The sequence below is a fragment of the Poecilia mexicana genome, unplaced genomic scaffold, assembly GCF_051168715.1.
Source record: "Poecilia mexicana isolate PSO_F unplaced genomic scaffold, ASM5116871v1 scaffold_2, whole genome shotgun sequence".
Classification (NCBI taxonomy): Eukaryota; Metazoa; Chordata; class Actinopteri; order Cyprinodontiformes; family Poeciliidae; genus Poecilia; species Poecilia mexicana.
In genome coordinates, this window is record NW_028263371.1 from 9,045,293 (window position 1) to 9,057,932 (window position 12,640).

The window sequence follows — 12,640 nt, forward strand, 5'->3', positions numbered from 1 at the left end:
AGCTGATTCAAATGATTGGATGACAATCAAGTACTGCAGAAGCTTGTTAATCATCCAGAGATACAATTCAGGTGTGTGGCAGAAGGGAAATACCTAAACCTGCAGGACAGGGTGACGCTGAAGACCAGGATTGAGAAACACTGATTTACGCTTTTGCTATAATTTATTCATGGACCATGCCATGGTGATTCAGAAAGAAAAAGACAGAAATGCAGAGAACAAAAAAAGTAGAAAAGGAGCCACAGGACAATCTCCTCAAGGAAAACTGTACAGTGCTGTAGAAATTACATTACATTTTAATTTCCATAGTCACTTTGTTCCTTAACTCCACTGAGGAATCTTTTTTCCTCAGTGGGGTTAAGGAATGAACAGTAGGGTGGGAGGACCTCCATCAGCATCATGTTGTGGGTCTCAGCCATGTCCTGATGTTGGACTGATGGAAACTGGCAGATGTCCTCAGCCTCTTCTGACTCTTCTTCTGCTTTCCTCCCAACTATTTCCTCCTCAGCCTCACTCCTCTTCTTCTCTCTGGCTGTTCACTCTGCCCAGATACTTGTTCATCAGTTCTCAGACATGTAACATTGTGTTGTGTTCTGACTATATAGAGCATAATGTTGCCAACTGATGGTTCACAAGATGCACCTCCAATCTGTTTCAGAAAACTGGTTGATCGTTGGTTGAGCTAATGGTTCATACACTGACCTGTTAGAGAAACTCAGGACTCACTTGGGAGCAATTTACCAATTCAGGACAGATTTAGAAAATAATAGAATATAAATTAATTAATATATGATTCACATTATGACAACTTTAAGACTTATGCATGTTAAGACTTACACAATGAACTGATGCTATTTTGGAAGTTGAGAATTCAACACAGACACGTTGTTGTCCTGTTGTCCTCATTTTCTGTATACACCCTTTATCCTCCGGGTCAAAATGACCCGTCTTCAATAAACCCCCAATATAAGCAGCTTAATTGAATTTTAAACACCAAATTCTATCTTGTATATTGTCACTCACCACAAAATGTGTGAATACTTGACTTTTCCCTCTCCACTTGAATTTCTATAGCTTAAGAAAAAAAATGTGCAAAATGAGTTTCGAATGCATTTTTATTCATCACAGTGACTAATTTTCTTTTACTTTTCTCCAGTGAACAAGAGGATGTACAATACAAAAATATGAAAAATAACATAACCCATTCAACTAATTGGCACATGTAGGGCAGTATGCAAGTGCACAGCCTTTGCAGATATATTTCTTACACCTGCAGCACACAGTATGTGTTTTACAGTCTGAGGGCAGAACTGACATCTCTTCCTCTTACTTGGCTTAGCTGAGGAAGTGGCTGTGGTAGATGGATCCTCAGGTTGATCAGGAGCTGCTGCACTCTGAATAGCTTTCACAACTGCTGCTGAGGCTTCTGTGTGGGGGACATGCTTCCTTCTTTCAATGAGTGGAGTTACAAGTGCCTTTCCTAGCTGCTCCAGGAACACCCTCTTCTTGTTGTGCTTATGAGACATCCAGGTTGGGTTGATCTCTATCCAAATCACAAAGGCATTGTAGGAGGACACATCAATGATGTTGTGGAAGATGACCAGGGGCCAGCGGGCAGTCATTCTTCTGCAGCTATATGCTCCAATCACCTTATCTAGGTTGTCCACACCTCCTTTGTTTCGGTTTTATTCCAGGATGATGATTGGCTTCCTGTCCTCACGGTCACTAATGTCGCCGTCTTTGTGCAGTGTGCTCAGAAGAACTACATTCTTGTTTTTCTTTGGGAGGTAGGAAACTAGAGTGGTGGTGGGTGTGAAGGCAAACTTTGAGGAGAAGACCTCTCTCTCCTTTGACCCAAGCAGTGCAGGTGGGAGCTCAGGCTTGTTCTTTTGAACTGTACCAACCATGGTGATCTTCCTCTTCAGGAGCTGCTGTCCGAGTTCATAAGAGTTGAAGAAATTGTCACATGTCACATTGTGACCCCTCAGTCCCTCTGTCACATCAAGCACAACTCGCAACCCCTGGTTCTTCTCTGGGCATCCACTGGTTGACTTCCCAGTATAGACTTGCATTTTCCAAGCATAGCTTGATTCAGAAGCCACCCATGACTTGATCCCATATTTTGCTGGCTTGCTGGGCATATACTGCCGGAAAGGACAACAACCTTTGGACAAAAGACATTAGCATCAGTGATTAGTATCAGTGTCACAGAAAACAGTCAAAGAAATCAATAGTGAAAATCACTTTTATTACAAATATGAAAACAGATTACCTCTAAATGGAACCAGTTGCTCATCCACTGTTACATCAGGCTCTGGATTGTAGAGGTAGGGCAACCGCTCCACCCACTTGTCCCATACCTCTCTTATGGCTGCAAGTTTGTCTGTCATACGTCTTGCTGGTCTTGATTCACGGTCATCAAATCGCATCAGTCTTGAGTAGGTGTGAAAGAGTTTGACTGGCATTGTGGCTCGGAAAATTGGCCTTCCACTCTCTGCTCACTTCTGCTACTGATTGATCTGAGACACAACTAAAACTTTGTAACATTTTATGGTTTGTAAATAACTCTGTGACCTTGATTTCAACTCCATTTGCCTCACGGGTCATTTTGACCTGAAGACCATCTTTGTACCTTTTTTTGTACAGCTTACATGGAAATGAGAATAAAAGCAACACTGAACTTTTTCTATTGTCTGGGCCAATCTAGGAAAAGTCTTAAAATCTCAAGTTAAAAAAATTACATTTAGGGGATTTTTTGGGGGGGGGGGGGTTTAACACAGTGGCGGGTCATTTTGACCCGAGGACAACAGGAGGGTTAACATATTTTGATCAAGACGATAAAAGCAAATTACAATTATAAAAGCATAGAAGTGTACATAACCAGCTACATGATGTACAAAAGCAAAACTTGCAAAACTAATTTTTTTGATGTGCAGAAGTGACACAGTAATTTGAAGATTGAACAGGTAGTTTTAAGAATTTCAATTCTGTTCTGAGAGATGCACCCAAACTGAGAAAAGCTGTAAAATATTAATATTTAAATTCTCTTATCTTCAAATCCTTCAACTGTCATGGACCCAGTGACTTTAGTGCAAGTATTTTGGGTGTGAGAGTCAAGAGGTCAAAGGAAAATATTAAATAATATCTCTGATGCCAAGCTTTATACTTCTAAGTATTACCAAAGTATTGAAACAAAAGCTAACATGTTCTTCAGAGATTTAACTTGCATGCATGAACATTTCACACTCAAAGTAATTCAAATTAATTATTGAACCAAACTTGGAAAAAGTTGCTTCTGCCATTAACAATAACTTTAAGCACATGTAGTCTGAAGTAGACCAGAAATATAATCTATGCAGCCGTTCCTACAGAAACATTAATGGAAGTGTTGCATCTGTGAAGATTAAATGTTCCATATAGTAAAAATATCTAGCTGCAGTGCATGTACATAAACAGCATGGCTCAGAAACTACACATTTCTTTGTCAGTTGGTTAAAGTTAGCTAACTTCAGTTGAAACCGTGAAAGGGACTCACCTGTGATGTGTTGCCCTTCTCCTCCTGAACGTGCAAAAATAGCAGAAATTTGATTTCAAAGACAGTAGCAGCATCTTGACAAGGACCAGGCCTACTGGGCTCTCAGCACCCTAGTTAGCAACCTTAGTTAGCACAGTGACTTTACTGTGTTGAGTTCAGGACACCACTACAGGAACAGAGTTAAAAGAATCTTGCTGCTGATGCTGAAGGATCAAGCAGCAATGCAAACTAGATAATTATTTGTTTACATGACAAATAACAGTCTCCATTTACTGTAAACCCTACTATTTATCACAATAACAAAATGAAAAACTCTCTAGACCAGGGGTCCCCAAACTACGGCCTGCGTCATTTGGTCTGGCAATGCCGGATCTGGCCCGCCTCCTCATACCAGAGAGCATTCAGTGTATTTTTTCATATATTGTATTTTCTGGTTTGTGGATTTCTCTTCAACCACCAGGGGGCTCTTGAGCAGATGTTAAACTAACTTTCCCTCAAATATATACTAGTCAGTCCCAGTCACCGTTTCACTCACGGTTTTTTCCATTTCCATTCTGGGTAAAAATCTATCTAAAAGCGACCGCGAATGTGTCGTAGTCAGCAACCCCCCCCCCGTCGACAGTTTCAAAGACAGAACAGCCCCCCCCCCCCCCCCCCCGCCGACAATAAGTTTCTAAGGTATCTTTCTCCAAAAACTAAGACCGGCCCCCGAGCAGAGAAAGGAACAGCTATGTGGCCCTCGCAGGAAAAAGTTTGGGGACCCCTGCTCTAGACTATTCTCTACTAATAGCACAATATTTAAAACCAAGTGTGGGATTTGTGAAACTTCAATGATGGGTGACTTTACAACTTGTATGATTTTGGATAACACTAGAATTGTTCTTCATTGAAGTTTCACAAATCAGATAAAGGTTTTACAAATCCCACACTTGGTTTTAAATATTCTGATATGAGTTGAGAATAATCTAGTCCAGATTTGAAGAGTCTAGGTGTTGTAGTTTTTTAGCTAGAGTAAATTAAAGATGCTGATTGCAGTGAAAAATTAGGTGGAATTGCCCTTTAGCCATTTCCCAAATTGGAAGCAGCAATTGGAAACCAACTTCAGCTTCATTCAAGCAAGAGGGGCTAACATACAGTTCTCTTAATGTTAATGATCAAATGCTCTCATAAATGATGGTGGCGTTGGCTGTAGGAGTTTGCTTTGCAATCGGTGGATCGCCAGATCGATGCCTGGTCTACTGCTGAGATTTCAGTTTGGTGTATTAAAGGCATTATTAAAAAAGAAACCAAAATATCACACCAGCATTCTGTTCTTTGTAAAAAATTATTTTGCAGTCTTGTTTACGCTTTTACATTGTAGATCTAAACATCAGCAAAATTTGTAATTTTGGCTGATTGCTACTGTTAAGTTTAGGGTAATTAACTGCTGGCAATATTACAATTTTTTAAGAACTTTACAATTACTTATATTTTTACACTATATTTCTGTATTTTCTACATTCGTGACTGTCACAATTATTTAGGATATATGTTTATTCAGTTATGATAATGCCATGTATTTTCTACGGCAGTATAATGCTGTGAATATTCTGGTCAGTAACTGCTGGCATTTTACAATTTTTTACCGTAAATTTACTGACTTACAGTGCAATTTTGTATGGGTTTCAATGATTGTCATATTTATTGATAGCCAAAAGAATCATTAGTTGCAGTCCTGGCTGAGATATTAATGGAGCATCTAAATTAAATGAATCTACAATTTTAAAATAAATAATACAAGTCACTCTTCTCTCATTTTACTGAACTAAAGGAACAGCCTCTCACAATGATGGAAAAAAAAGTAGCTGTTGTCTTGAACTTGTCTACATATTCAGGCATTTATAATTACCGCAAAACATACAGCAAGCCTGTTAAAATAAATTCAATAGATCCTAAAACTAAGAAATATGAAAACTAAATGTAAATTCTATCCATCCAGATTGCAAACCATATTCTTGCAGTGAAATTTGTATTCTGCTCTATAAGTGGTGTGTAAGAAATCAGAATTTACATTTCTGCTGGACTATTATGTCCATTTTAATATGTCCCTCTCCATTCATGATCTGCGATTTCAGAGATTAGGGTAAGGACCCTTGGGTTCACTGACACGTTCTTCTTATTCTTCTTGGTTTCAACTTTTGTCCCCCGGTCTGGATTGATGTTTAGGAAGCACCTATTCAATACATGAAAATCAACCACTGTAATGAAATATGACTTCATCTAAATGAGGGAAGGAAAACAAAAGAATATTACCTCTGAATGAAATCAAGTGTGGAGGCCAGATGAGTCGGATAATGAATGTTGAAGCAAAAGTAACTTGCTAACATTAGACATATAGCGGATGTGAAGGTTGGTATTTGGTCATTCACAACATTGCCGTCAATGCCAAGCATAAAATTCTTGGAAGTATAACAGGAGGTTCCTGACAAAAAATATTCCAGAAAACAATTAGTCTTATACAAACTTTAACCAGTGTAATATTTCTTTCTTAAAATTACTCAGTGAATATTCATATTTACTTACCACATACAATCAAGCATGGTGTGACAGGCAAGTTGTCCACTTTTACTTCTCCTGCTAGGCATGTCTCATCTACATAGTGGAAGAGGGTTTCCTCTTTGTCATTGAAATGAGACAGAAGGAGGAGGACAAGATCTTTCAACTCTTTAGAGCAGCCCTGGACCTGTCCTCTCAGAATATCCAGGTTTCGGACAGTTTGAAGAACTCGTTTAATTTTGTGGGCCGAGACAGTCCTTAAGTAGTCCAGAAGTCTTTTACCCTTTTTTTCGAGATTTTTATGGAAAGTCTCTAGTAGATTTACTCCAGTAAGCTCCTGGAAGTGGATCGTCATACCAATTTCCTGAAACAGGAAGGGCCACTCCTTCACCATAATTTGTAGGTCTTTTCCCTGGTTTATTTCTTTCCTTTGAGTGTAGTAGGTTCTCTGCATAAGATCTCTTATCTCGTCCGAATTTAAGTTATTTTCTTCACTTAGCATTTTCAATTTGACTTTTTTCTCTTTCTGTGTCTCTGCTGTCTCCTGGATTGGCATGACTTCCATGTCCCACTTTATACAACCGTAAATGTCCTGAACAGCTGCATTTTGCTCTGGTGGGACTGTGCCATCTTCATCTAACATGTTTTTACGCTTCCTTATTTTTGGTTTTGAAACCCGTCTCAAATTTTCTATACGATTTTGTAGTTGCTTGACGAGTGAATAATACCCTGGGCCCACTATATCACCTTCAATAATATCTTGGAGTGAAAGTGGATATTTTGCTATCAATTTTTTCGCCACTTCTGTGGTTTCTTGCTTGCGAGGAGAAGCACACACCTCCATCATTGAAGCAACAACAATCCGAATCATTTCTCTTCGAAGGTGGGGTTTCGGCCTTGCCTCATTCTCAAAACACTCAATCAAGTTCTCTGGAAACCTGTTCCAAGGAATTTGAAAAGTGTCAACCCAATCTACTGGCGTGGAATGTATAGAAAATGAAGAGGCAGACGATGTGCTGGTTGTAGAAGGAGATGACAACGACAGAGATGGCTCACTGGAAATTCCACTGGTCTGTGCTATATGATAAAAGGTATATAGTAATGAACAAAAGGTAAAGATAGGCTGCTATATCTCTGTAATAATGTACCTACTGGTTTGTTTCGAAGCTTTCAGTAACTTCCTTGCTTGAATTGGTGTTAGTACAGATCTCAGATCATTTTCATTAATATACTGAAAATCTTCATTGGTCTCCACCCCCAAAGATTCTAGTGTGTCCTCCAAAGTCTGTAGAGTTGAGACTGGGAGATCTGCCAACCCCTCATAAATAACCCTGCGTGTGAGGCTTCGGGAGTCATCATCCATATCTGAGAACAAAACAGTTAAAGAACTCCAGTTAACACAAAAATAACAACCTAAGACTTCTTCCAAAACATCATTAGTATGGCGGTGTCCAAACCTTCTGTCCTAAGGTGCAAAATATTGAAGTTGAAAGAAGTGAAGGGCCAAAGAAAAAAAGTGATAGAAAAAAAGAGGCTAAAAAGAAAAACTAATCAGTTTTTCTTACTCAACTGAGAAAAAGTGATCCACTATGGACATTTTAAAGGTCTCCAAAATTGAATAAATTCATTCAAAGTAAATCTGGGTGCAGCAGGGCTTGCTGGATACATGTGGTCCTCACAAGAGAATGCAAAAAGTTTTGATACTTTAAACTTTTAAATGTGTAGGCAATGTTTTGTGGTAATAGTTAATGTTTTCTGCATTCATTTTGCCTTAATTAAAACTAAAGACTCCATCAGTCATGCTGGATTAGTAAAACTGTTTCATTAGGGGATTATCGTCATTGGCAAAAGATAAAAGAAAAGAAAAACAGTCAAAAGGCTGCAAATGGGTCCTGGACTTAACTTTTCAAAACCCCGGTTTAATGTGACAGCACACTGTGTTTCAGTGGAACCATTTTGTTTCCATTCTTTATGTAAGATGGTAATGGATAGAAATCTATCAAGTCACAGATGTTTAGACACTGCATCTTTTCATCATCTTTCCTAACAGAGTACATGTGATACTCGGGAAGGAATTCTGCTATATACACCGAGACCAGAACATGGACAGTTTCATTATTTATCAATATAAGCTGTAGTTCACCAAACTCCACTGCCTCCATGCTCCCTGTTACAAGAAATTGGCCTTTTTTGTAAGACGTTCCCTTGTAGAGTATTTCAAATGAGACATTTGTGTTGGTCTCAGTGAAGTCAAACTGCCTAACTGCATCTTGAATTGATTTACTGTATAATGTTGAGTAAAAAGGAGAACCAGACTTAATCTGTAAGATAGTCTGACCGCTTTGGCCTGCTGAAACATAAGCCTGCAACATCTGATGTCTTTCAGAGAGGGTGAGGCAGAGATTTTTGAAATTCTTCAAATGTCTAGCACACCTCTTGAAATAACTGTGCTTACTTTCAAAACGCATTGTCCATAGTCTAATCAAGGGTCCAAATTTTATAATCAGAGCTGGATAGTGGCGTAAATAATGGTGCTTTGGTTTTAGATTACATTGTGGGAAAAGCGCTTTTCTTGTCTCCAAATACTCTTGAATAACAACGTCAAGATATGCAATCTGAGCCAAAGAAATTTTCTGAGCACATATCAACTCTACAGTATCTTTCAGCTGGAGAGTCAACTGCCACACATCATCTGCTGTATCTTGTACTTTGTCGCCAATAATGAGGGGCAACAGCCTTAGAAGGTTCCAGTTCTGCGTAGCCTGTCCTGAGAGCTTTGCTGCGTTATAAGTGACTTCACACGGCTTCGAGGAGGCATCAGAGTCACAATATTTGAACTGTTTAATGCGCCTGTTCAAAGTGGAGTAAGTGAACCATCCCTTTTTCTTAATTAAATATTTCAGGTACAATGCCAGGTCATAAGATACAATTCCCTCAAAGAGGTCATGACCTAGACAAGGAGGTAAACCTGGAAGACAGACATGAAAGTATTTCAAAGAATTAAATATTGACCTGAACTTTACACCTTCTACGTCCGGTTCCTCAGCTGTCTGGAGTTCATCAAGAGCAGAGTTGTACCTCTCAATAGTGCGGAGTGGTCCACACACATTTGGGTCCTCACCCTGAAATTCTGATCGGGTTATTAAGCAGTATCTGCAGAAATGCTGTGTGCGACTGAAATTTTCAGAGAACCCACCAATGCAATGTGAGCCTAGATTATCTCCAGCAATGCAAAATACAGTTCCTTTAACTACCGTTTCATCAACCATTACAATCCCATTTTCCTCCAACAGCCTCAGGTCTTCTAGTAACTCAGAAAGAACTTTAGAATGCCCAAATTCCTTGAAATCTTTTTCCTTGCACAATAAAACCAGTGACATGTGGTCTGTGTCAGACCGTACATGAAGTGGCAAGTTGGCAACAGACACATACACGGCTAATATCTTATGTCTCGTCTTTGCTGAGCCTAAAGGATTAACCACTTCAAATGCATCTTGGTACAGTATTAGCTTGAGACATGATGGATTCTCCACAAAAAAGTTGTTGAATTTGTATATCTGACCATCATTAATGTCACTTAAAATGTCTGAAGGAGACTCAGACGTGTGCTGCCTTGATTTCTTCCACAGATCAGACTCCAACAAACATTTCAAAGTCTTCCTCAGAGGAACATAGTAGGCAAACCTATCTGTTCTGTTTTCATCTCTTCCTAAAAATATTTTCTTAGGCTCAACATAGTTGAAGTTTTTTTTGAAGGTTTGCACTCTTGAGTGTGCTGTCCTCATCGGCCCAGTATGGCATATAGAGAATAGATCAGATCCCTTGACAGACTCACAAATGTTGGTGATGTCTTCATCTGATAATGGTGTCTCATTTTTTAGCAGTGACCAAAGTTTGCTCAAACAGTATGTCTGGCCCAACTCGTGTATATTTTGTATCTCCTCAACAATATTCTGGATGGTTGAAGCTGGTAATAGAAACTGCCCTTGCAATTTCAAGTAAAATAGAGAGACATTTCTAAAAAAAAGATCACTGAAATCCTCAGTAATATCATTATCACTTTCATTTGGAGCTGTCTGTAAAATAATCTCATTTCCTTGCGACTCGATGTTATCTGGATCATTGTGAACAGATAATGACTGAGAACCAGAACATTTGTATGAGTCATGGATATTATCTGCAAGATCTCTGTGTTTCCGGGAAATGTGGGCAGTAAACGAGGACTTCACATGAAAAACTTTTTTGCATCCTCTGAAAGGACAATTCACAACACGCCCTTCCACAATATGATGCTTCAAGTGAGCTATTAGAGCCTTAGTAGTTTGACACTGGTGGTCACACAATGCCAACGAGCATTTAAAGTCGGTAACAACCGTTCCGACGCTACTAGGACCAGAGGTGTTGTGTTTCCGATAAAAATGAGCCTTCAACGCTTCATAACGCAAGAACGTGTCTTTGCAACCAGCAGCAGCGCATTTAAATAAACATCGCGGCTCATTTCGATGTAGCTTACAATGAAGTAAATAAAGTCTTAATGTTTTAGCCAAATTGCCACAGAAATTGCAAGTAAACATTTCCTTTGTAGATTAGTAAATTAGGGTTTAATCGGAGCAGGTCCTTACCTGGAAACGGCACGGGGCAGAACCTGAGAGGTGTCTTATTCCCTTTGAGTAAGACAGAGAGCAGCGGTTTTCTGCTCCGGAAGTGGCAGACACGTGATTTATCTCTTATATATTTATTTATTTAATAGGTTATTTCAAAATGCTGTGCTATTTTAAATTTTAAAAATATGTATTTCATTTCGTAATAAAAATAAAATGAAATATATTTTAATTATTTTTTTCAGCACTGTTAACTTGCGTTTGGAACATGCGCACTTCACAAAAGACCCCGTTTAAGAAAGTGGGAGGAGTGAAAATTCTAAGGAAGTTAATAAGGGTAAACACAGTTGCGCAACCACACATTTTTCAGGTGGACGCGAAAACATAAATCGGCGCCCCACCCCCGTCAGAGGAAGGAGCGCTGTCTTGGGGGGCGGGGTGAAGGAGCGATGCTCACTCGCTCAACCCCCCCAGCCCCGAGGCAACGATACGTTCTCATTGTATGAAGAGGGTTACAATTAGATGTTTTGGAATTCTCGGGCTATTATATTTTCAAATCTTATTGTTTTTCACCAGTTTTTTTCCGTTTTATCTATAATTTCAGCCCTCACACCAGTCATTAATACAAGGACATTTGTGCTGCACTTCACTTTAATGCCAACAGGATCCTGTCAGGTGCTAATGTACAGGAGATGTGCCAAGTAGTTGGATCTGAATCTTTCACTCGAGTTGAAGGAAAATAGCACACTGGTGCTTGTCTGCACTTCTCCTTCAGAATACCTGGGTTCGATCGTCGGCACGTGGTCAAGATTAAATCTCTTCTGTTTTTGTCCTATGTTCTTGGTATTAAAGACAACTACGTCCTTATGTAAATTATATTCCGGACCTTTTTAGACAAGAGACCTCCCACCGTCAGACTGCATCATAACTAAACCGCAGTTAACATATCAAGCAACTTGGGTAATCGATTGCAACCGCTGTCCCGCTTGTGCTTAAATACTCAACAGAAAATGGAGAACTCTGTGTTTATGTAAGGATTGACGGTACATGTAAATTCTGTTAGTGGTGTAATATTTACGCACGATTTGATTGTTTTGAACGACACATTTTCATGGACACTAGGACTCAAGTCTCAGTGAGTGTAATGCTCTTCACACACTGTAGCTGCTATTATTCTATTTCTTTTTATTTAATCGGCGAATGAACAAAACACTGCGTATGGTCCTTACTCTGTTTATAAAACATGTCATGGGGACACATGAAGATGAGTGGGGAGGAGCGATCTTGTACGGGTGACGTCACTCAGAAACAATTCTCTGTTAGCCTAAACATGCAGTACCCTTGCGGTGGCTCAGAAGTAACACACAACAGAGAAGGTTCTTGACGCTGTAGTCACAGGTTCGAGTTTAGGTCTCACCACCCAAGATGCATGTCTTCACCCTCCCTCATTACCATTTACTGGTCCTATCAGACCACGTTCAATGAACGGTCACTAGAGCTTCTATTTATCTTAGAAATGTTGACTAGAACAGGATTCCCGAGGTAGGGAGTCGAAAGATGAAAATCATTGTGATGTGACCCCTGAAAGATATGGACAGTGGCGCAAAAAGTGGGTATGCAGTGTATGCAACGCATAGGGGCGCAGCATCCACCTGAATAATGTGCAGTTGCGCCACTGGGTATGGAGAACCTTATGAGTAAAAAGAGAAAGCTTGAATGAATAACTATGAATAAATATATTAATATTTCCCAATAAATGATTAAATAATGAAAGCAATTATTTTGCTAAGCAACTGTGTTGCATTGTTTTAAAATGCTTATGATTGAGTCACCCTATAACTATTTACTAAATACAATATATAGATTTATAAGCAGAACATTTTGAGAACCCCTGCACTACAAGTCAATAGAAGAGAGTAATATATTTTAAGATGTATTTGTAGAAATCAATTATTGTAATGTAGTTCTA

The 12,640-nt window shown here is 39.2% G+C and overlaps 1 protein-coding gene across 1 annotated transcript; it reads right to left on the bottom strand.

Moving 5' to 3' along the window:
• Positions 1 to 5,315: 5,315 nt before the first annotated feature.
• LOC148160389 (uncharacterized) lies at positions 5,316 to 8,027 on the bottom strand. The gene is made up of 3 exons (XM_088010240.1): positions 6,098 to 8,027; positions 5,828 to 5,996; positions 5,316 to 5,747 (listed from the first exon to the last, which is right to left on the bottom strand). The coding sequence occupies exons 1-3, from the start codon at positions 6,939 to 6,941 to the stop codon at positions 5,612 to 5,614; spliced, it is 1,149 nt and encodes a 382-aa protein (XP_087866366.1). The 5' UTR covers positions 6,942 to 8,027; the 3' UTR covers positions 5,316 to 5,611.
• Between the last annotated feature and the right edge of the window lie 4,613 nt (positions 8,028 to 12,640).

Bases quoted from the DNA above. Each gene is read 5' to 3' on its own strand.
- LOC148160389 (XM_088010240.1), bottom strand. From the start codon at position 6,941: ATGATTCGGATTGTTGTTGCTTCAATGATGGAGGTGTGTGCTTCTCCT. The intron at 5,997-6,097 runs GTAAGTAAATAT...ATTTTTTGTCAG, and splicing joins ACCATGCTTGATTGTATGTG to GAACCTCCTGTTATACTTCC. The intron at 5,748-5,827 runs GTAATATTCTTT...TGTATTGAATAG, and splicing joins ACACTTGATTTCATTCAGAG to GTGCTTCCTAAACATCAATC.